Genomic DNA, 25,920 nt, shown 5'->3' with positions numbered 1-25,920 from the left:
AGAAAACAACAAAAATGTAGCACCCTCTCCACCCCCGAAAAGTAAAAACATCAGGATTCACTATAGAACAAAATTAAATTACTTTTCATGAAACTGAAGAAATATAGTTTAAAAAAAAAAAAAAAGACAAGATCTTGGCACCATGCCCCACACATACCAAAGAAAGTGAAATAAAATCAAGGACACAATCTCCTCTCCCCTTTATCAGCTGGGAACAGCTGCGTGCTCCTCACCGGCCCACCTGATGACATTGTGAGCAGCACAGTGGTGGGGGACAGCCACCCCTCCTCCAAGGTTTGCCACATCTGATTTGTTCAAAGGATGAAAACATAAGCTTTCCTTGACTGAAGGCAAATAAATGAGAAAAATCGAATGTGTTAATAAAAGTCCCAGAATACTGACCAAAGGAAAGAAGTCCTGGCTTTGGGGAGCTGTATACGGCGTTTGCTTTGAGGAAACGAACCTCTGGCCGTGACCCACACCCTCTATCACCACCTTCTGCCCCCAGCACATGAGGGAAGATGGGACTCAAAAGGTGCCATGGTGTGAGGCCGGCAGGCTGCTGTTCAACTGTGCTTTGCCCCAGTGTTCTTGGTCAACAGAAAAGGACCCCCCCCCGCCCACCAATCTTTCCTCATCAGCATCCCTCTGTGTCTTTGTCTTCTCCACCCACTCACTTCATGGGAACTCTCCCTATAAACTCAGAGGGAACCAAGGTTTAAGCCAGTGTCTCTTAATAACTTTCTTAATGTAAAATAGGATTTCCTGGCTTAACCCCTCTATTTCTTTCATTTAATGAAAAGTTTCATCCTTCGTAAATCTTAAAACTGTTTAAATAGACTTGTTTCGAATTTAAAATATTTTAAAGACTATGGGATAATTGATGTAATTAATTACACTCTAATTCCTAAATTCCATACCCCCTCTAATTCTATCCAAGGGAGGGTTTATCTAGTCCTCAGGCCCCTGGGTGGCAAGATGGCCAGTCTCTCTGTTGGGTGTTGGGTAGGCTATTAACTATGACACTTGCATAACACCTTAGAGTTTATAAAAACACTCTAACAAGCATTGTAACAGGTTGTTAAATGCAATATTTTCTGTTGTCTCTTAGTCTCAAGAGCCATAGCAAAGGCTAAGTGTGGTACAGGAATTCCAAGTATCACATATCCTATATATGCATAGTGGAAGAGGACTGGCTGAGAGAGTTAGAATGTTGTAGTCCTTTCCCTTCCCTCCTCAGGAGAGAAATATGTGCCTCTCCACTTAAGTCCATGAAGGATCAGACCTTTGATTAACTATTTCAGTGTATATCCCGTTCTAGACCAAAAGCATTGTACATAAATCATTTTGACATCCTTAGTATTTAGAAATCATTGATATACACACCAGACACTGAGCTGAAATTTAGTTAGATGACAGTTAATTTCTATTCCATATTATAGCCATTGTTAGTAGATATGCATAACCCAGAAATGGACAGCTTGTAAAACATGACTACTGACTACCCCCGACCTGGCCAGCTAGCGTGCTGTACCACTGCAGATGTGATTGGGTGACATAATCCTAACTTGAGCACGTCACATACACAGGAAAACAGGAAACCAAACTATGCAGAAGACCATTTTCAGACAGCTCAGTGATTATCTAGCATGGCAAGGCCATCTGGCAGCAAACAAATGCAGCACTTGGAAACTTCTATCCTAACATGGGATAGAGAAGTTCACAGCCTTTTGACTTAAGAGACCTACCCCATTTCTCCTCTCCTGACCCTTATCCTCCAGGGCCCCCACCCTGTGCTTTATTTGGTTCCCTGTCTGGTGGTATCTCTTTTCCATTTAGCCTACAAACTTTGCTCTCTTGATTTTTGTTTTGTTTTCATTACATTGTTTACAGATTCATTGAGGTATACCTGACATGCAATAACTTGCCCATATTTGGTGTGTACGATTTGATGGGCTTTGACATACATATACACAGTGGAATCATCAGCACAACCAAGATAATGAACACACTCATCTGCAATTTTTTGACTTTATGATGGTACAAGAGTGATATGCATTCAATAGAAACTGTACTTCCAGTAGCCATATAACCATTGTTTTTTCATTTTCAGTACAATAACTTTCAGTATTCCACAAATTACATGAAATATTCATTACTTTATTATAAAATAGGCTTTATATTCGATGATTTTGCCCAACTGCAGGGTAATGTAAGTACTCTGAACACATTTAAGATAGGCTAGGCTAAACTATGATGTTCAGTAGGTTAAGTATGTTAAGTATATTTTTGACTAGCAACATTTTCAACTTAAGATGTTTTTTTGGGAAATAACCCCATCATAAATTGAGGACCGTCTGTAGTTATAAAGATTATTTCTGGACTCTCTGTTCCATTGACCTATTTGTTTCTCTTGACATCAACACCACATTATCTTTGATATCAGGTAGTGTAAGTCCTCCAAGTTTGTTCTTTTTCAAAGTTGTTTTGACTATACTAGGTCCCTTGCATTTTCATATGATTTTAAGAATCAGCTTATCAATTTCTACCAAAAAGCCTCCTGGGATTTTTATCAGTTTGAATCTATAGATAATTTTGGGGGAGCACTGAAAACAATACTGAATCTTATGATCCATTAACATCTCTATTTACTCAGGATTTCTTTAATTTTCTTCAGCTATATTTTGCAGTGTTTAGCGTGCAGGTTTCACGTCTCTTGCAAGTTTAGTCCCAAGATTTCACGATGTTTGATGCTATTGTAAATGGTATTGGTTTTTTATTTCAATTTCCAGTGGTTCACTGCTGCCACATAGAAGTACAATTGATTTATATATATTGCCCTTACACCTTACAAACTTGCTAAATTCACTTTTTTTAGACTCCTTAGGACTTTCTACATAGATTATCATGTTTTTTAAATAAAGAGTTTCACTTCCACCTTTCCAATCTTGATGGCTTTTACCTCTTTTCTTGCTTTATTGCACTGGGTAGAACTTACAGTAAAATGTTGAATAGAATTAGGGACAGTGGACATACTTGCCTTGTTCCTGATTGTGATTAAGTATAATATTAACTGTAGGTTTTTCATAGATGCCCTTTAATGGGTGGAGGAAGTTTCCTTCTATTCCTTGTTTGTTCAGTGTTTTCAGCAGGAATGGATGTTGGATTTTGTCAAATGCTGTCTGCATCTATTAAGATCATGGCTGGGCGCAGTGGCTCACACCTGTAATCCCAGCACTTTGGGAGGCCGAGGCGGGTGAATCACCTAAGGTCAGGAGTTCGAGACCAGCCTGGCCAACATGGTGAAACCTCATCTCTACTAAAAATACAAAAATTAGCTGGGCATGGTGGCGGGCACCTATAATCCCAGCTACTCAGGAGGCTGAGGCAGGAGAACTGATTGAACCCAGGAGACAGAGGTTGCCATGAGCCCTGAGATCACGCCAATGCACTCCAGCCTGGGCGACAGAGGGAAGACTCTGTCTCAAAAAAAAAAAAAAAAAAAAGATAATCATATGGTTTTTCATTATTATTCTGTCAATATGGTGAATTTTGATTGATTTTCAAATGTTAAAGAAAACTTGTATTCCCGAAAATTCTGCTTGTTCATGATGTGCTATCCTTTTAATACAGTATTGGATTCTAATTACCAAAAAAAAAAATCTTAGAGAACTTTTGCATATACATGCATGCTGGAAATTGGTCTGTTGTCTTTTCTTCCAATGTGTTAGTCTGGGTGTTCTATCAGAGTCACAGAATGAGTTGGAAAACATTCCATGCTCTTCAATTTTCTGTAAGAGTATGTGTAAACTTGGTGTATTAGCCCATTTTCACACTGCTGATAGACATACCCAAGACTGGAAAATATACAAAAGAAAGAGGTTTATTGGACTTACAGTTCCACATGGCTGGGGAAACCTCACAATCATGGCAGAAGGTGAAAGGCACATCTCATGTGGCAGCAGACGAGAAGAGGGCTTGTGCAGGGAAACTCCCATTTTTATATAACCATCAAATCTTGTGAGACTTATTCACTATCAGGAAAACAGCAAAGACCCACCCCCATGATTCAGCCATCTCCCACCGGGTCCCTCCCACAACAGGTGGGGATTATGGGCACTACAAGATGAGATCTGGGTGGGGACGCAGAGCCAAACCATACCACTTGTATTATTCATTCCTCAAATGCATGGTAGAATTCTCCCAGAATCCCAGATGGTGGTGGGGCCACCAGTTGGTGGAGCAGTCAGAACACACACATTTATAGGTTAAGTTTGCCATCTTATATGGGCACAGTTTGTGGCACCCCAAAACAATTACAGTAGTAACATCAAAAATCACTGATTACAGATCACCGTAATAGATATAATGAAAAAATTAGAAGTATTGCAAGTGTTATCAAAATTTGACACAGACATAAAGTGAGCACATGCTGTTGGAAAAAATGGTACCAACAGCCTTGTTAAATGCAGGGTTGCCACAAACCTTCGGAAAACATGCAGTATCTGTGATGCACAATAAAGCAACGTGCAATGAAATGGGATGTGTTAAATCACTTAGCAATTGTTTGATCCTCCAGGCTTGTTTTTAAGTTTTGCTTAGTAGGATCATAATGGCCTTTAGTCTAGGCCCACTACTGAGGCAATACCCTTCTGAGTACTATATGAAGGCTGAGAAGTGCCCAATGCCCAGTGTACTACAAGGTTTTTCACCAGTGTACTGGCTGGTGAGAATGTGAACTGTTCCTGGCCCTGTGTGAACTCTAGGGATTGTTTTGCCCACTCCTTTCTGGTGGTTCTTTCCCTGTCCTTGGTATCCTCATAAGCATGGGCAGATTAGCACTCAGCTGAAGACTTGAAGAGGACTCTCCATAGATCTCCAAAATTCTGTGTGCAGCTCTTTCCCATTCAGTACTCTCCCCTCCAAGTCCTAGCTGCCTTGCTACCAAGAGAGATCACTGGTGTCTATTTGGGTTACCCTTTGTGGTGGTTAATCTTAGGTGTCAACTTGGCTGGATAAAGGGATACCCAGATAGCAGATAAAGCATTATCTCTGGGTATGTCTGAGAGTGTTCCAGGAAGAGACTAGCATTAGAATCAGTGGACTAAAGCCAGGCACAGTGGCTCATACCTGTAATCCCTGCACTTTAGGAGGCCGAGGTGGGTGGATCACTTGAGGTCAGGAGTTCAAGACCAGCCTGTCCAACATGGTAAAACCCCATCTCTACTAAAAATACAAAAAATTAGCCAGGCATGGTAGTGCATGCCTATAATCTCAGCTACTCTGGAGGCTGAGGCAGGAGAATCGCTTAAACCCAGGAGGCAGAGGTTGCAGTGAGCCAAGATGGCATCACTGCACTCCAGCCTGAGTAACAAAGCAAGACTTCATCTCAAAAAAACAAAAAACAAAAACAAAAACAGTGGACTAAGTAAGGAAGATCTGCCCTTAACCAATGTTGGCAGGCACCATCCAATTGGCTGAGGGCCCAGATAGAACGAAATGGCAGAGGAAAGGAAAATTCTCTCTCTTGGAGCTGGAACACCCATTTTCTCCTGCCCTTGGACATCAGAACTCCAGGTTCTCCACCTGCCAGATTCTGGGACTCACACCAGTGGCCTCCTGGTTTCTCAGGCCTTCAATCTCAAACTGAGGGTTACACCATCAGCTCTCAGGTCTTTCCATTTACACTGAGCAATGCTACTGGCTTCCCTGGTTAACTAGCATGCAGATGCATATCATGGGACTTCTCAGCCTTCATAATCCTTCAAGTCAATCTTCATGATAAATCCCCTCTCATTTATCTACCTACTTACCTATCCATCCTATTGGTTCTGTTTCTCTGGAGAAACCTAATACACCCATCCCTGCTTTGCAACCTGGAAACTGGCTCCAGGCAGTAAACTGGACAAAGGACTCTCCTCGTTTGTATCCCTCCTCCTGGGGAACAATGCTGTCCAATGTCCAATATCTGTTTTATATATTCTGTCAGGGTTTTAAATTTTAAGGCAGGGAGGCAGATTACATCCCTATTTTTCTTTTAAATTTAAATACCATCCAGAAGAAAAAAGCCTGTACTTACAAACCCTTAAAACCTAGCATAGAAAAGACTCACTTATCCTAGCAGTGAAAATTGTCCCATTTTCTCCATAGCAATGCTGAACAGGATCAATTTATTTTGACAATTGTATGACTACCAAGAAAGAAAGGAAGTTCCTTAAAAGAAGATTTCTGGCCAGGCGCAGGCCCAGTATTTTGGGAGGCCGAGGCAAGTGGATCACGAGGTCAGGAGTTCGAGACCAGCCTGGCCAACATGGTGAAACCCCATCTCTACTAAAAATACAAAAAATAGCCAGGCGTGGTGGTGGGTGCCTGTAATCCCAGCTACTCAGGAGGCTAAGGCAGCAGAATCCTTTGAACCCAGGTTGCAGTGAGCCGAGATCGCACCATTGCACTCTAGCCTGGGCAACAGAGCAAGACTCTGTCTCAAAAAAAAAAAAAAAAAAGATTTCTTAAACTTGGATTTATGGTAAACAAATTTTACTCATTTACCGCCATAAGTGGTAATTACATCACATGTCTCCCTCGCCTTCTGTAATTCTCTCAGTGTGGCAGCTCTGTCATACTGCAGGGGAATGCTGTAGCCTTCATCTTTCCCATTTGCACAGATGCTGCGTCTAGCTTTGACAGCAACACAATATGATGTCTGGGAGGCTAAAATGCCTATAAGGAGCCTTGCCAAACAGAAGGCTTTATACTGCAAAGTGTTGTAACAACAAGCAAACACTGCTTTCTGAGAAGCACTTTCCTGCACAAGAAAAGAGTTCTAAATTATTTCTGAAAGTGAGAGAAACCCCATCATCTGGCATTTGATGATCCTCCATTGCCAAGATGGGAAGGTACTCTTCAAGCAGATCCTCCCTTTGACAGAAATGGTAGCACGTATGTGAGGTAATGTTGGTAGGTGATTTAGAAAAGGTCGGAAAGAGTTGATTTTATTCCATCATCAATTTCAAATATCCTGGCTGGTGGGCTGGATGTGGTAGCTCACACCTATAATCCCAGCATTTTGGGAGGCCAAGGTGGGCGGATCACTCGAGGCCAGAAGTTCAAGACCAGCCTGGACAACATGGTGAAACCTTGTCTGACACGGTTAGGCTTTGTGTCCCCACCCAAATCTCATCTTGAATTGTAATCTCCATAATCCCCATGTGTCAAGGGAGAGACCAGGTGGAGGTAATTAAATCATGGAGGCAGTTTCTCCTATGCTGTTCTCATGACAGTGAGTGAGCTCCCACAAGATCTGATGGTTACATAAGGGTCTCTTCTGCCTTTGCTTGGGACTTCTCCTTCCTGGCACCTTGTGAAGAAGGTATCTTGCTTCCTCTTCACTTTCCACCATGATTGTAAGTCTCCTGAGGCCTCCCCAGCCAAACTGAACTGTGAGTCAATTAAACCTCTTTCCTTTATAAATTACCCAGTCTCAGATATTTCTTCATAGTAGTGTGAGAACAGACCAATATATCATCTCTACTAAAATACAAAAATTAGCCAGGAGTGGTGGTGTGCACCTGTAATCCCAGCTGATTGGGACACTGAGGCAGGAGAATCACTTGAACCTGGGAGGCGGAGGTTTCAGTGAGCCAAGATTGCACCACTGCACTCCACCCTAGCCTGGCCAACAGGAAGGCTCTGTCAAAAAAAAAAAAAACAAAACTGGCTGGACTTTCCTTATATGCACATCAACATAATCATCAGTGTAAGCTGGGCCCTCATATTATTCTGTAAAAGGCGAATGGTAACAATCAACAGGGAAGGGTGTGTTGGGTGCAGGGGAAATGACCTGTTAGGCAGGTAAGGCCAGATTGAGATTCAACTAAGAAATGTTCAAAGGTTGTCCTCCAGGTCTCTATACCTTCACATGGCCTTCAGATTCCTTCTTCATTCTCCCTCAGCCAGTTCTTCAGGGGCTAACCCCACCCTCCACCCCAGATCTAACAGTATCCTGTGCTCCCTCCAGAGCTAATGCAGGGTGTGTTGCCCATTTACAAAGAGATGGGTAGAAATTGAGTGTGAGCATTTAAAAACTTTTATAGCAATCAACAGAGAAATTTTAAATCAGTTGAATATGATAACTAATAATATTATAAACTAGGACTTGTATTTTTCACTTTTATTTTTTCTCATAATTCATTTTTGTTATATTTTGCAAAAGTAACTATCCTTAACACTCCAGCCTGGGCAACAGAGTGAGACCCTGTCTCGGGAAAAAAAAAAAAAAAAAAACTAGTGCCAATATCCAAGAGTCTGTGAGAGAAGGCATGTATGAAGGTCAGCTGGCCCCAGATCAAGAGGAACTGGAAACATGTGACCACAGTGAAATCTGCATTGAATCTTGGCTTCAGGAACCACTACTTTGGCTGATTTAAAAGACCATAGTATAATATAATCTGATACCTCCCTGTTGTTTCAAGCATCAAACTCTAAGATTGAATAAAGAAAGCCCCATATGTTGTCCAAATAGAGATATCTGTAAGTCTTCAGGTGAACATTAAAACCTGGATATACACAGTGTTTGAGGAAGAAAAAAAAAAAATCAATAACCTAAAGGCCGAACAAGAGTAAATGGCTAAGCAAAGCTACCAATATCTGCTAGAGCAGCTGGCTTAGACACCAGGTAGATCGTGAACTGACCAGTGTGACAACCATCCAGAAACTTAGAAAATCATACAAAATAACACATCTCTATTGCAGTAATGTTTATGCTTCCTAATGTTAAAAAGGAAGAGGATCAGTTGGGCGCGGTGGCTCAAGCCTGTAATCCCAGCACTTTGGGAGGCCGAGACGGGCGGATCACGAGGTCAGGAGATCAAGACCATCCTGGCTAACACGGTGAAACCCCATCTCTACTAAAAAATACAAAAAAGTAGCCGGGCGAGGTGGCGGGCGCCTGTAGTCCCAGCTACTCGGGAGGCTGAGGCAGGAGAATGGCGTAAACCCAGGAGGCGGAGCTTGCAGTGAGCTGAGCTGAGATCCCGCCACTGCACCCCAGCCTGGGCGACAGAGCGAGACTCTGTCTCCAAAAAAAAAAAAAAAAAAAAAAAAAAGGAAGAGGATCTGGATATTCAATAACAGAGAAATGGTTGAACAATTTCGTATAATGCCCTCATTTCAAAGATTGTGTTAGATCTCTCCTAGTTAACCCAGAATGGTTTCACAGCATTTTGAAAAGTAAAAAAAAAAAAAAAAAAATCCAGGGGTTCGAGACCAGCTTGGCCAACATAAGGAGACCTCACCTCTACAAAAAATACAAAAATTAGTCGGATGTGGTGGCAGGTGCTTGTGGTCCCAGCTACTCAGGTGGCTGAGGTGGGAGAATCACTTGAGCCCAGGAGGTCAGAACTACAGTAAGCCATGATTGTGCCACTGTATTCCAGCAGGGGCAACAGAGTGACACTCTGTCTCAAAAAGAAAAGTGAAAAAACAAGATACAGACTGCGCACAGTGGCTCATGCTTATAAATTCCAGAACTCTGGGAGGCTGAGGTGGGAAGACTGCTTGAGGCCAGGAGTTCAAGGCCACCTCTGGCAACACAGCAAGATTCCGTCTCTACAAAAAAAAATTGTTTTAATTAACCAGGTCTGGTGGTATGCACCTGTAGTCCAAGCTACTTATGAGGCTGAGGTGGGAGAATCACTTGAGCTCAGTTCTAGGTTACAGTGAGCTATGATCATGCCACTGCCCTCCAGCCTGGGCAGCAGAGTAAGACCCTGTCTCAAAAAAAGAAAAGAAAAAAGGAAGGAAAGGAAGAAGGAAGGGTCACCAAAGTTATAGTGTTATTTTTTATTTTTTTTATTTTTTTTATTTTTTTATTTTTTAAGACGGAGTCTCGCTCTGTCACCCAGGCTACAGTGCTGTGGCCGGATCTCAGCTCACTGCAAGCTCCGCCTCCCGGGTTCACGCTATTCTCCTGCCTCAGCCTCCGGAGTGGCTGGGACTACAGGCGCCACCACCTCGCCCGGCTAGTTTTTTGTAGTTTTTAGTAGAGACGAGGTTTCACCGTGTTAGCCAGGATGGTCTCGATCTCCTGACCTCGTGATCCGCCCATCTCGGCCTCCCAAAGTGCTGGGATTACAGGCTTGAGCCACCGCGCCCGGCCTCAAGTTATAGTGTTATTTTAAGGGCAGGTATTCCTGATTTTATTTTCTTCCTTGTATGTTTTTCTCATTTGAATGCTTATTTACAATAACCAGATATTATTTATATAAGAAAAAGCCAACAAAACTAAACCATCTGCATATCTTAGACACCTTATTTCCCTCCTCTACCTCCCACTTTTCCCTCAAGTCAAGTCCCTTGCTCCCTGACCTCATGCCACAATGTCAGTTCAGGCTTTCATTGCCTCTAATGGGCCCCCAGCTTCAGTCTCTGCCCTTTCTAGTCCTCCACATGGAAACCAGAGTGACCTGTCTATATTGCATATCTGTGCGTGACACTCCCGTGCCTGAACCTCTTCTAAGCTGCCCAAAGCCTGAGCAGCAGTTTCTAATCTTCAGCACTGCATTTTACAGTCATGCCTACTTCCCTCTGCTCTTTCCTGAAGATTTGTTCAAACATCATTCCCTTCTGCAACAACTCTGGCATTTCTCCTATTTTCCAGTAGTACTTTGTGTAGACTTTATCATAGCACAGAAATCATTATTTTTAATGATTTGTTTTCTCTCCCTCCCTGCCTACACTATGAGCTATTTGAGGCTAGGACCATATCTTTACCGAATGAATGAATCTGTAAAAAAGTAGGACCCCAAACGTAAGTATAAATGCATGCCAACCATGTAAAGTGTCTGTGTAAGCAATGAAAAAAGGTTAAAAGATAAACAATTTAAAGTTCTTTTCTTTTTCTTTTCCAGCAAGTGGCTTGAGCTACTTTTAAATTGATTGCCAGTCATTCACTTAATGAGTAATTTATGTCCAAGTTACCAAAAGTTACCTACAGTTTAAATCGCTATCAAAATAAAAACAAAGTCCAAAAGGAAACCATTTTACCCTTTTCAAATAAAATAGAAGTTCAACATTCTTCTTAATGTCACACTAGTTGTAGAAACAGCATCTCTCCCCGATAAAACATGGCCCAGCTGTGTGGTTACTTACTGGAATTGAGCAGGATCATGGCCTTGACACAGAGATACTCTTTGTGTTGGAGTTTTAACTCTCGAAACCTTGAAGTAGTTGCCAGGAGCATGTCAAAGATTTCCAGAATTCCTTCTACGCATTTCCCCTCATCCCTACAAAAGTTCGTTTGGAAATTTAAGGAACATAGCTTCAGGAAACCATCAAAAAAACAATAAGGAGTGTTTTATTTTTAATCTCAAGTTTCATCTTGTAACATGTTCATCTGATAATATCATTTTAACTACAACAGGGTGTTAATGAGACCACACCCAGCAATATGAAATTACTAGAATTATCTTCATATAAAGAAGATAGGCTATTTCCTATAAATCCCAAAAGTAAATATATGAGTAAATATTATTTAGGCAACAATATGCATTGGAATATTTTCCTGCTATATTTTCACCAAATGTTTTCTTATAGCAATACCACTCCTATTGAGATTGTTTTCAATCAAAACCATGTCAGTCAACCAGCCCCAGATATGACACGTTTTTCAAAACGAGACATTCCATGTTCCCATCGGGAAGTATTAATGAGGAAGACTGTGTGTCATAGAAGCAAGTGTCCCAAGAATAAAACTCCATATCTAGGGCTTAACTCTCACTTCCCGGTGGTCATTTAGAAACTGGTGTAGCAACTAAGACATTTACCTGTAATTTGAAAAAGCTGAATATGACAAAGAAATCACAATTAGAGAAGATGGATTAGAATCAGGAAAAGAAGGTATACATGGAGGTGGGGAAAATTTTTGACTTGCCAAGGATTATCTTCACGCAAGGATTATCTTTAAACCTTGAGCCATCTAATCAAAATTCTTTGGAGCACTCCTTATAGAAATAAATGTTTAAATATACTTTGAAAATAAATTATTTGAACTTTATCTGGAAAATACCAGCTTCTATTCACTCCAGCCAGACACACATTATTCCACCTCACTTCTCCCCCAAAACACTCTATTATTATCAGTCACAGGGTTATTGGAAGTCCTTGACAAGCAGTTAGATGATTTTGTCATAAAACCACTGTTTGCTCCTGAAAGCCGGCAGCACACAGGAAGGGCAATGGGTTTATGTGAGTTCCATTTTCAGTCTCTAGCAGCCCCTGAAGGGGCCTTGAGGTCTTCAAAGAGCTGGCTGCTCCCTTCCTCCTTTCCCGAACTCAGGGCATTTCCAGTGATGGCAGTATTTCACGGAAGAGCCTCTGACACCACTGGATACACCAATCCTGTGTAAGTCTTTCCCATTAGCTGCTGTGTACATGGCACTCACCGGGATCCTGCATTCTGAAGCATTCACACTCTCCCACCCAGACTCACTCACACAGAGCCACAAACGTGCAAATTGCTCACTTTGGCATATGAACATTAGTAAGTTACTAAATTTACTAAATCGTAATTCTGTAAACACCTGCAATTTTCTGTAAGTACACAGGTTAAGTGACAAAACACCAGTGCCCCCTGGAAGTCACTCATAGGAAAAGGCCATCTTAGAGAATCCAGAGCACTGGGCAAAGAGTGTCAAATCTACAGGAAGCCTCATCTCTCCACCTCCCCAGCTCCAGGCTCTCCCAGGCAACCTGATGCAGGCATCCAGTAAGGACAACACAAGCCCTGCACAGAGATAACACACAAAACACCTGGGCACTGAATCCCTTCATGCCACATCACCGAATCACCCTGCCTGTGGACAGTTCATTATGGGAAATTGTAATTGTTGAACTTGGGGATATTTGATACTAAGGAAAGCAGTTTGAAAATATCTCTGTGGGGGAAAAATAACTCCTGCATTGATAGTTTGATTATCTCTTTATTCTTCTGTGCTGATGTGGGATTATACACACATGCACAACACATACATACACACACACACACTCACACACACCCCTCCCCCCAAGTGGTATGGTAAGGGGACCAACCTGAAATCAATCCTATTTTCCAGAAGTACCTGTGCCTTAGTTCCTAAATATTGAAACTGGCATCATTTCCTCATTAAAATATATGCCGTTTTCACTACAAATTTATGTTTCAAAAATGGGGGGAGGGTTTGCATACTGAGGTATTTTAAACCCTGATAAAGGCTGTCACTCACAGTAATCAGACCATATATACCTCATGGAAAAAGTTAATTTCTAAACAAAGTCTAAAGAACTAGGTCTGATTGCTTTCTTTTTAAGCAGGTGTGACAGTCAACCATTTCATTCAAGGGGTGGCAAAGTTAGAATATTTTTATTCACTTCACAGTCTGCAGAAACCAAATACATTTCTACAAAATAAATGAGAAATGAAGGGGCAATAAAGTATAAGACATCATAAATGACAACCCAATAAAGATGAGTTATACAGAACAAAGTTAGGAAAGACTCTAAAGTAAATTAGTGACATCTATTTTATTTATTTTATAATTTTAGATTGTAACTGAATTATGAGTAAGAAATTAGGACAGGGTTAAAAGAGTTGAATTAAAGACAGGCTGGCTGCTCATGTCTGTAATCCCCATGCTTTGGGGAGGTCAAAGTGGGAGGATCACTTGAGGCCAAGAGTTCCAGACCCGCCTGGGCAACATAGGGAGACCTTGTCTCTACAAAATAATAATAATAAACCAGGCATGGTAGCATACACCTATAGTCCCAGCTACTCAGGGGGCTGAGGCAAAAGATCACTTGAGGCCGGAAGCCCGAGGCTGCAGTGAGCTATGATGGCACTGCTGTATTCCAGCCTGGGCCACAGAGCAAGACCCTGTCTCTAAATTAACAAAAACAGAAACAAAAACAGGACATACGATTTCAATGTTAAAATATTGAAACAATTTATCAATCAAACTGACCTACTCAGGAAATTTATTTTTGCACACTATCTGTCCATCAACTACTAAATAAAATCAGTAATAACATGGAATATCTTTGTATTAGTCCATTTTTGCATTGCTGTAAAGCATTACCTGAGACTGCGTAATCTATGAAGAAAAAAGGTTTAACTGACTCACAGTTCTGCATGGCTAGGGAGGCCTCAGAAACTTACCACTGTGGCAGAGAGCAAAGGGAAACCAAGGCACTTCTTACATGGAGGCAGAAGAGCAAGCGATTGAACGAGACGGGGGAGCTGCCAAACACTTTTAAAGCATCAGCTCCCATGAGAACTCACTCACTATCATGAGAACAGCATGGGGGAAACCGTCTCAATGATCTGATCACTCCCACCAGGTCCCTCCCTTGACAATTTCAGATGAGATTTGCTGGGGACACAGAGCCAAACCATATCAATTTTATTACTTGATAATCACTTTTTTTTTTTTTTTTTTTTTTTTGACAGGGGGTCTCACCCCGATGCCCAGACTGGAGTGCAGTGGCATGATCTCTGCTCACTGCAACCTCCGCCTCCTGGGTTCAAGTGATTCTCCTGCTTCAGCCTCCCTTGTAGCTGGGATTACAGGCACGCACCACTACGCCTGGCTAATTTTTGCATTTTCAGTAGAGAAGGGGTTTCACCATGTTGGCCAGGCTGGTCTTGAACTCCTGACCTCAAGTGATCCACTCGCCTCAGCCTCCCAAGGTGCTAGGACTACAGGCGTGAGCTACCAAGCCTGGCCAATAATCACTCTTTATAAAATAAGAATATTGTTTTTTATTTTTTTTGAGATGGAGTCTTGCTCTGCCGTCCCAGGTGGAGTGCAATGAACTGATCTCTGCTCACTGCAACCTCCACTTCCCGGGTTCAAGCAATTCTCCTGCGTCAGCCTCCCGAGTAGCTGGGATTACAGGCGCACATCACCACACCCAGCTAATTTTTGTATTTTTAGTAGAGACGGGGTTTCATCATGTTGCTCAGGCTTGTCTCGAACTCCTGACCTAAGGTGATCTACCCATCTCGGACTCCCAAAGTGCTGGGATTACAGGTGTAAGCCACCGTGCCTGGCCTAAAGAAGAGTATTGTTTAATACAACAACAAAATGTTGAATGAGTGGGCCTCCCTTTGGGGTATACTATTTTGTACATATATATATATACCTGCTGGCAGCACACACCTGGGTACAGACCGTGGTTTACCTCTGTGTATATGGCAATGGCAGGGAGTGCTTAAGGCTTAGAATATAAAAAGGACTTAATAACTGAAGTGAAATTACTTATGTACAAAGGGTAAATTAAAATTGGGAATTGAAAATTCGGTGGCTACCTTGAAGGAATTTAGCATACAAATAACTAATGCGAATGTAAACTCAAGACATTTATACATATATAATTCCATGAACCTCTCTGCAAATGTCCACAATGGGATTCAAGCCCAGATACAAACTTCCTCTGACTAATAATTTAACATTAGTCAGTTGCCTGTTGATACTAAGGACACAAAAATGCCTTTGCATATGTGATTTTTTTTTTTTAGCAAGTAGACAATCAGGTTCCGTAGAGGATCTTCACATGAATTTATGATGAATTCAGTGGTTAGTAAAAGAAGAACTAAATGCTTAGAAATAAGCTGGAGTAACTAGATTTTCCTCTCATCCTCAGTAGATACAAGTTTTCTTGTTGCAGAAACCTCAACAAGAATAAAGGGAAACAGAAATTATAGTTTCAGTATCCACAAATGGGCTGTTAGTTGTATTCACTGTTTATACAGCCATATTACCACCTGAAGAAACTCTGCTAGGACAATCCAGCAGAAGACAGTTATTTTCAAATGGTGTGAATATTATGTCTTCACTTTGCAAAAAAGAGTTGTAATAGAACTCCTTTATGGAGCATGACTCCTGACTTTTTGAATGAGCAACTCCTCTACAAATACACCTATTACATAAAAGTATATTCATCTGTATAAGAGATGACTACGTAACCGAACTATCTTAGACTTCAAGTTCCTGACTTCACAAAGTTAATGTGTTAAAAATGCTAGAGATTGTAGGCTGGGAGCAGTGGCTCACGCCTGTAATCCCAACACTTTGGGAGGCTGAGGTTGGGGGATCACTTGAAGTCAGGACCTCAAGACCAGCCTGGCCAACATGGTAAAACCCCATCTCTACTTAAAAAATAATAATAATAATAATACAAAAATTGGCCAGGTGTAGTGACACACGCCTGTAATCCCAGCTACTCAGGAGGCTGAGGCACAAGAATCGCTTGAGCCTGGGAGGTGGAGGTTGCAGTGAGCTGAGATTCCACCATCGCATTCCAGCCTGGGTGACAGAGTGAGACTCCGTCTCAAAAACAAAAAACAAACAAACAAAAACTACTAGAAATTGCAACAAAAAATAAACACCAGTAATCATTAAAAAAAAAAAAAGTCTGCTCAATGTGAATGCATTTACAATTCCCAAGAATTCCTCTTATATACTCAAACATACTAGATTTATGTTGTAAAACATAATACTTTCACATAAGTTATAAAGGCAGTGTGAGTCTATTATAAATAATTTGTTAAAAAAATAACTTTTCTTCTATTAACTAAAAGGCAGGCCTAATATTTTTCCAGGATTTGTGTCCACTTATAGTAATGTATACACACAATTACACAAATTAAAGAACCCATACAGAGAAACGAGAGAGTGGAGAGTTAATTGTACTAAAAACCAGGAATGAATCAGTCACCAAAAATAAACACTAACTTTGGCATCAATTTAGAAATCAAGACAAGAGATAAAACAATTTAATCCCAAAGTCTGCAAATTATTTGATTTGTCAAGGGATGGAACGTCTCCCTAGGACTAACCTCTAGGAGAATTATATGTGTGTATTTATACATATGTATATTTGTCCTGTGTTAAAACACCAAGCAGAATACAATGGCTTGGCTAGGTGCTTGGCTTTTCAGTCTGCCTTGCAACATGGTACCCTGAGATGACAGTGGGGAGAGTGGGTTTCTGCAGTGTGTTATGAGTAGAACAGGGCTGTTCTGTACCAAAACATCTCTGTACTGAAGAATGTGCTCTTTGTCTACATTGTCACCCAGGACAACAGGCAGAATAAAGTAGACAGTTAGTTTGCCGTTTGGCAATCCCCTAAGTCCAGCCCCACCACCTACTATCCTACCTGTCAGCAGCTTTATTAATCTCCCATTTCCAAATATCTGAATGATAGAGATAATAATGGGTCCTACTCCCTTAAGGGTGCAGGAAGATTGTGAAGATTAAATGTGTTGACATAAGTTAAGTGCATAAGGTGCTGCCAAGCACATACAAGCCAATAGGTTAGCTATTTTGTTTGTTACTGAAGCGTCTTGTGCCCTGCACTTCTCTGGTCTTCCAGAGCCTCTCTCCATGGTTTACCACCTGGGCTCTCATTCAAGTCAATCCATCCTCCAGCTCTTCCCAAAGGATCTGTTCTCTATCAAAACACCTTCATTATGCAGAACAGTGCTCTTTTAACAACATTGTCAACCATGACAAAAGGCAGAATGGGGACTGATACCTTGGGGCATCACTCTTCATCTGTGTAACACAGGGTCTATGGATGATCTTAAAGTGGTAACAGGATTATAATGCAAGAGTTGGGGTAGACACTAGGCATCCTCCCACACTGTGCAGACTCAGATGTGGCTGAACATTCAACACTAACACTTTTTCCACAAAAGGGGCGTGGAAATCAATTTCCATGCAGATTTCAAACTGCTCGAATTTACACCAAGAGGGTATTCTACTTTCCTGCTAAAAAGTTTCAGTGTTTTTATATAGTCCACCTTTCCCTCCATAAACAGTTCACCTAAGTCAATTAAAAACTGGTTCCTTTTCTGTGTCATCTTTAAAAGAAAATCAAATGCAACCAAGATACAGATAGCATCACGTCCCATTTTCTGTTAAGTTTCATGTGGTTTTAGTAACCCTTCCTTCCACCACTATTGCCAAAAATGCTGTATAGTACATGCATTAGAATGAGTTAAAGCAGACTGGGCACAGTGGGGGCTGTAATCCCAGAGCTTTGGGAGGCCGAGGTGGGTGGATCACCTGAGGTCAGGAGTTCAAGATCAGCCTGGCCAACATGGTGAAACCACTTCTCTAATAAAAATAGAAAAATTAGGCTGGCATGGTGGTGGGCACCTGTGATCCCAACTACTCGAGTTGCTGAGGCAGGAGAATCACTTAAATCCAGGAAGCCGAGGTTGCAGTGAGCCAAGACTGCACCTCTGCACTCCAGCCTGAGTGACAGTGAGACTCCGTCTCAGAAAAAAAAAAAAAGAATGAGTTAAAGCATAAGAAAATAAACTTGGCAGATTTGTAAGAATTTTATCACCTGTCCAGAAAGCTCCAGACGTAATTGGTCACTATAGGTACAAAAAACAGCAGGACAACTTAAGATTATAACCTGAAAATGGAATTTTTAATGCAGAAAAGTCTTTGTCGACTTATACATGTAGTGGCCACATACCTACAGGATACACTCCCCTATTAAAGTGCCGGCCTGTAAATACTGCTGCATCACAGATTAAAAATGAGTCACAGGACCCTGAATCCCTGGACCCAACTATCTCCTTCTCCGGTTCTTGACCCAGTGAAGGAACTGATGATACTATCATCCTCTAATTGCTCTGCAAGTGTGAGATTTTAATTGCAGCACCCAGGACTTTGTTCCCACTAAGCACCTTACTCAAACAAGTGGGAGAAGAAACACAATGCATTTTTTCTCACCTGTCCAGAACAAGATCTGGAGCAAAGATGAGCTTGCCGGGGTGGTCAATTGAGCGCCACATCAGCCCCACCATTAACACCTCCATCCAACAGCTCTCCAAGAGCCGCACTTGGTCGAACAGGCTGAGCTCCACAAAGCCTGGGGAAAGCAAGAGGCGGTGAGACACCCCCACCCTCCTCCTCAGCTTCCTGTGTCTGTAGAGACAGAATGGCAAGTGTTAAAACACTAAGAAAATGCAAACCATTAGGGAATCGATATTTTATAGATATGATTAACTACTCATTAAAGGAAGAAAACTTTGCAGTTAAGCTGCACGACTCAGTTTCCAGTCTTGGACCCCTTCTAGAGACAAATATACTTCATTTAGAGTTTGTCAAGCATGATGACCTGGGCTCAGAACTGATCTTTGTTAGCTGTGTCCTGATAATTCCTTTGCACTACTGAGAAGGTTGATGCTTGGTTGCCAGTCAGAGGAGCTGTCTGTCTGACCCAATCTTTGACTGGGATCAGAAGGGGTGGGGGAATGGGGTAGGTGGAGGTTGGGGTTGGAGGCTTGCAGACAGCGGTGTCAGCCCTCGCAGAAAGCCAAGGCAACTTCAAGGATTTCTCTGATTGCTTAAAATTTCCCATCCAGTGTTAAGATCCTTCTGGGTAGAAGCACTGTTTCTGGGCGATTCTATCCTAAGCAGCAAATATCGCCAAGCACAGTGGCGCACACCTGTAATCCCAGCACTTTGGGAAGCCAAGGCGGGTGGATTGCCTGCACCCAGGAGTTTGAAACCAGCCTGGCCAACATGGAGAAACCCCATCTCTACAAAAAATTATCTGGTCATGGTGGCAGGTGCCTGTAATCCCAGATACTCTGGAGGCTGAAGTGGGAGGATTGCTTGAGCCTGGGAGGTTGAGGCTGCAGTCAGCTGAGATTACGTCACTACACTCCAGCCTGGGCAACAGAACAAGATCCTGTCTCAAAAAATAAATAAATAAATAAAATAAAGAGCAAATATAATAACAAAGCAGGTCCTGACAACCTAATAACCCATGTTGGTCACAGTACTGTTTGGAAACAGGTAATCTCTGGGGAAGGAAGCACTTCAAAAGCAAAGCAGAGAACACTGGGGCTTCCTTCACAACCCATGATAAAAGGAGAGGGCCATGTAATATAAATATGGTAACAAAAGACACAGCCTTGGAGTGAAATGGACTCTGGTTTGAACTCCAGCTCAGCCTCTTTCTAGCTGGTCACTTAATCTCCCATTAAGTCTTTGTTTTTCTTATAGGAAAACGGAGGTAACAATGCCTATCTCTGAGAGTGTCCTATAGGCAAGATCTCTTATTCTTGTTTTACAGATGAGGAAACTATGGCAGAGAGAACACATGTGTTCAAGTCTTTGAACAATTATAGTGTAAATCTGTCTCAAGGAGAATGTAATGGTGTTATGAGTGTAAAGAAGGATAAATACTTTCTAAATCCACATGCTTTGCTCAGTTTAGATTCCTAATATGTATACACCTTCCCAATCTCACCCATAGTAATAGACAATAAGCCTACCCAAGAGATCATGGCTCTTAACCTTGTAGATATTCAACAAGATCAAGGCTAGATGATATTTTAATTTTTTTTTTTTTTTTTTTTGGTTTGGACAATGACCATGCCAGCTAAGAGAGGGGGAGAAAATCACACCTCCAGACTATGCCTGTGTTTCCTGAAAACTTTTCAAAACACCAGGCTTGAATAAGGAATAACGCAGTTTAAGAGTTCAGACTTCTTATGGCACAAAGAAGTGGCACAGCTTTCAGCAAAAATTAATTTCATCACTGCTCTCCGTGTGTGGTCCTGAAAATCGTGTTTGGAATACACTTAAAGCAAAAACTAGAGGAAAGTGCATCAGGATTGCCTCCTCCGGGAAAAAGCAGAGAAAAAAATAATTCTGGCAAAGGTGAAGATGTTAGACAAAACAAAATACAACTGGAAACCAAAAATCCTCAGGAAGCTCAGAAGAAATGGGCCCAGTTCAACAAAAGTCCCCAAATGATAACTGTCACCGTAGGCCTCAGTTCCCTGGGCTCTTTACCTGAAACTTCTCTTCCCCCACCTTCTCACCCCTCCTCATCTTTACAGCTTGCCCAGTGCAGTCGTTGCCCCCCAGGCCATGGGAACGCCCCCAGTGGCTCAGAACTTGTAAGAGGCTTCATTTCTTCAAGGACTGTAAAGAAGGGCATGGAGAAGCTTTCACAGGGGGATTGTGGGGTGTTGCTATTCTAGGTTAGAATCCTAGATTCACTCTTCCACAGAAACACCAAGTCAAATGATAATTAGCTGGTAATTTCAGCATCATACAGCACTTCAGGTCTATGTTACAAATGGGCTTGGGAGAAGTGATCACTTTAGAGGATGGAAAATGCAGGTTCCAAATGATAACTCATGAGTAACTAAGCTCATTTTTAACTTGATGGCATTCCAAATTTATGGGCCCATTGATGATTCGTGTGACTTCAACCACTGATTTACTCTATTTGTCCATACATATTCATTTGTGTATATAATATTGATTCTCTATTGGAACAATAATTTACAAAATTCTATTTAGCATCTGACGAACCTTTCACTTTCAAACTAGTCATACTGTACTCTACCCCACCCTACCCCACCAGGCCCCTCCTCTCAAGGTGAGGAATCCAGAGCCAAGAAATGGGGCAATGTGGAGTCTATCATTTTAACCATGTTCCAGGTTCCAGGACTCTAGGATTTCTTGCCCAAATGACCCCAAGCCCAGTTCCAGAGTCTGGGTGGGTTCCCTGGGTCCATCCTCCCAGACCACCTCTAGGCATGAGAGGGGGCCAACAGGTGAGTGTCTGTAGCAGATGTGGACACACAGGATACGGTTTGTGCCAAGTAGTATGGGAAGCATCTAGCCATGGGAAAAGAAGAGAGTCAAGAATAGAAATGGCTGGGCCATGCACAACTCTTTCTTCACTACCATGTTGGGTACAGAACTCAGAAGAGTCTCAGAATTCTAAATCAGAACGTGGCCTTGTTGAAGGTAGCTATGCCAAGACGGGAGGAAGGAACATATTGTACTCAAAAGTTACGAATCCAGCTGAGAAACTGTTAAATATCTAGGCACAGCTCACAGACATCTACTTTATACTCTTGTCCTTTAAATATTAGCAGCAGGCCTTTCTACAAGTACATGGAAAACTAATAGCCCGAAAGCCCTACCGGGAATCTTCTTGGCCCAGCTGATCATGTGTACCAACTCCTTGTCAGCCAGCTTGGTCAGGGACATCATCATGGAGGCCTCGGTGAAGGGCGCAGTGGGACGGCTGATCAGTACATGGGGTGGCTCAGCCTCCAGGAGGGTGAGCACCAGCTGCTCGGGGCTCAGGGCGTCCAGCAGCAGCTCCCGCACTAGGGGCACGTGGCTGCCACTCCTCTTGGCCTTGCTGGCGCAGTGCAGTTGCTCGTCGGCACTACTCTGTCTCCGCACAAGGCGGTACCCACATCTCTCTCTCCGGGAGCCTGAAGAGGAAAGCAGGGTCATTCAAATTGCCGGGGTAAAACCGCAGTCAAGTAAAAGAAGCTTGACTTTTATTTTCTGGAGCCTGTGGGGCACATACCAAAGATTACTATGGTCGTGACTGTACTAGGAAAACCGACGACATAACTTTTCAGGAACTTTTTAGGTCTCCATTTCCAGGTCATCTATAGATACTAACACCATTTCTCTATAAAGCGTGCTCATAAACCTGTTTCCAAACCATAAAATTAGGAATTTTCTTCAGGTAGAAAATGGGGATGTTTCCAAAGGTATCAAATAATATACTTTTAACACATTCTTAAAATGTTTATATGCATGTGTGCATATGTATATAGTTCTTTATTCACACTTAAACAAGTATATTTCAAATAGCAAATTAAGTGAAAAAATCTGGAAAATATGGAAGAGAATAAATTTTGGCATAAATTCTTTCAGTCTTTTTAATGCCTTTATATTTTTCCATGTTTTATATACAAAATTATTATTTTGTTTGTTTTTGAGACGGAGTCTCACTCTGTCACCCAGGCTGCAGTTCAGTGGCGTGATCTCGGCTCACTGCAACCTCAGCCTCCCAGGTTCAAGCAATTCTCCTCCCTCAGCCTCCTGAGTAGCTGATTACAGGTGCCCACCACCATGCCCGGCTAATTTTCATATTTTTAGTAGAGACGTGATTTCACCATGTTTGGCCAGGCTCGTCTCAAATTCCTGACCTCAGGTGATCTGCCCATCTCAGCCTCCCAAAGTGCTGGGATTACAGGTGTGAGCCACCATGCCCGGCCTTTATACACAAAATTAGATTGTAGTATGTACACTATTTTATTATAATCATATTTTTGAGACAGAGTCTTGCTTGTTGCCCAAGCTGGAGTATAGTGATGCAATCACAGCTCACTGCAGCCTTCCTCTCCTGGACTTAAGCAATCCTCCTGCCTCAGCCTCCCAAGTAGCTGGGACTACAGGAACATGCCACCATGTCTGGCAAATTTTTAAATTTTTTTGTAGAGATAGGGTCTTACTATGTTACCCAGTGCTCGATAGTTTGACTATCTATTTTCTCCGAACCCATTGGGCATTAAAAATCATTTTTAATGTTTGCTAATCTAACAAGTGACTAAACCATCTTCTTTACTTTGTATGTTTTAATTACTAGAAAAGTTGATTTATATGCTTGTTCTTTGGATTTATTTACTTTTTTTTTTTTTTTTTAAGAGACAGGGTCTCTGTCACCCAGGCTGAAGTGTGGTGGTATGGTCATGATCACAGCTCACTGCAGCCTCAACCTCCCAGGCTCAAGTGATCCTCCCACCTCAGCCTCCTGGGTAGCTGGGAGTACAAGTGTGCACCAACACACCCGACTAATTTTTGTATTTTTTGTAGAGACAGGGTCTTGCCATGTTGCCCAGGTTGGTCTCGAACTCCTGGGCTCAAGTGATCCACTTGCCTTGGCCTCCCAAAGTGCTGGGATAAGCCACCACACCCAGCCCAATAAGTAAGTTTTGGTGATATAGAAACAAGGTGGAACCAAAATACCAAACAATAACATGTAAAATGAGAGAGGAATTATTTTGGTTAGAATTTCTAAGATTCTTTTTTGGGAAGACAGAAGCTTAAATTCTCAAATTAATCAAGAACACGTGTTAAAAAGCAAAAATATCATTAAAGGAATTGAAACATGGCCAAGCATGATGGCTCACACTTGTAATCCCAGCACTTTAGGAGGCCAAAGGTGGTGGGAGAAGGCAGATCACTTGAGGTCAGGAGTTCAAGACCAGCCTGGGCAACAGAGTGAAACCCAATCTCTACTAATAATACAAAAACTAGCTGGGCATGGTGGGAGACACCTGTAATCTCAGCTATTTCGGAGGCTAAGGCGGGAGAATCACTTGAATCTGGGAGGCAGAGGGTGCAGTGAGCCAAGATCATGCCACTGCACTCCAGCCCGGGTGACACAGCAAGACTGTCTCAAAAGAAAAAAGGGAATTCAAACAGAATGCATGACTATTAAACTAGTAAAAGAAGAAAAAGAAAACATAAAAATGTGATCAACTCCCAAAACGGAAGAAGTAGAAAATACATAATAAAATTTTTTAAATCATAAAATAAGATGATAGAAATGAACCCAAATATCAGTTGTCACAATAAACAAAAAATACCAAATTGACCATTTAAGAGTGACCTGAAATTGCACATATTTTTAAATCTAGACATAGATTAGTTGTAAGAGATACAACTAACATATAGGAAAACAAAGTAGACAGATAGAAAAACATATAACAGGCAAAATTAACCAAACAAATTGACGTTACTCTAATGATACCAGACAAATAAACTTTAAGGCAAAAATTATTATTATAGATAAGGAGACTCGTTGCCAGAATATTTTAAAAAGATAAATAATTCTAAACTCATATACTTCAAAACAACCAAGGCCAGGTGTGGTGGCTCACGCTTGTAATCCCAACAATTTGGGTGGCCAAGGTCGACGGATCACCTGAGGTCAGGAGTTCGAGACCAGCCTGGCCAACATGGAGAAACCCTGTCTCTATTACAAATACAAAAGTTACCCAGGCATAGTGGCGCATTCCTGTAGTCCCAGCTACTCAGGAGGCTGAGGCAGGAGAATCGCACAAACCCAGAAGGCACAGGTTGCAGTGAACTGAGATCATGCCATGCACTCCAGCCTAGATGACAGAGCAAGACTCCGTTGAAAAAATAAATAAATAAACAAACAACAAAACACAGCGTCCAAACACAACACAAAAGTGATTGAAAGAAAAAGAGAAACTGACAGATGCACTATTAAAATGGGATATTTAAACCTCTCTCTCAACAGCTGAAAGAGCGAAGAGTAAGAATGCAGAATATTTGAACCACATAATTAACAAGCTTGATCTACAAAGGCCATAGATATTTTGCAAAAATTATCACATATTAGGCAATGAAGAAAATCCTAAGTAAAACAGGCATAAGACCATTTTCTCTGACCATAAGAAAAATGGAAATCAACAACAAAAATATAACTTCCAAATCCCTATATATTTGAGCACCAAAATCTTTATAAGTTTTCACTGGTTAAAGACAAAAATGTGGCCGGGCGCGGTGGCTCAAGCCTGTAATCCCAGCACTTTGGGAGGCCGAGACGGGCGGATCACGAGGTCAGGAGATCAAGACCATCCTGGCTAACACGGTGAAACCCCGTCTCTACTAAAAATACAAAAAAAAACTAGCCGGGCGAGGTGGCGGGCGCCTGTAGTCCCAGCTACTCCGGAGGCTGAGGCAGGAGAATGGCGTAAACCCGGGAGGCGGAGCTTGCAGTGAGCTGAGATCTGGCCACTGCACTCCAGCTCGGGCGACAGAGCAAGACTCCGTCTCAAAAAAAAAAAAAAAAAAAAAGACAAAAATGTAAAATGGAAATTAAGAAAGACACGTTATAAGTAAGGATGTCATTAGCATGATTACAACTTTTATATGAATTTCCCTTAAAAAAAAAAAAACCCTAAAAGTTGAAATCTGCAAAATGCTTAGTTTTATACTCCCATCATTATGTTTATTCACTAAATTAAATTGTTTACTTTTTTTTTTTTTTTTTTTTTTT

At 41.7% G+C, this 25,920-nt stretch overlaps 1 protein-coding gene across 9 annotated transcripts in view; it reads right to left on the bottom strand.

The window, feature by feature from the left end:
• The window catches only part of ESR2 (estrogen receptor 2), a 70,611-nt gene that overhangs the window by 11,921 nt on the left and 32,770 nt on the right, over window positions 1–25,920 (bottom strand). For 8 of the 9 annotated variants that reach the window (XM_023232132.2, XM_023232127.3, XM_023232147.3 and 5 more), the window contains 3 exons: window positions 22,007–22,306; window positions 18,783–18,921; window positions 11,149–11,282 (listed from right to left, as the gene is read on the bottom strand). In XM_023232132.2, coding sequence (XP_023087900.2) covers window positions 11,149–11,282; window positions 18,783–18,921; window positions 22,007–22,306 — 573 coding nt within the window. The remainder of the gene's footprint in view (window positions 1–11,148; window positions 11,283–18,782; window positions 18,922–22,006; window positions 22,307–25,920) is intronic. The other variant, XM_023232157.3, reaches the window with a different exon arrangement.

This window comes from Piliocolobus tephrosceles, chromosome 6 (genome assembly GCF_002776525.5).
Source record: "Piliocolobus tephrosceles isolate RC106 chromosome 6, ASM277652v3, whole genome shotgun sequence".
Lineage (NCBI taxonomy): Eukaryota > Metazoa > Chordata > Mammalia > Primates > Cercopithecidae > Piliocolobus > Piliocolobus tephrosceles.
This window is presented reverse-complemented; position numbering and strand designations above follow the sequence as displayed.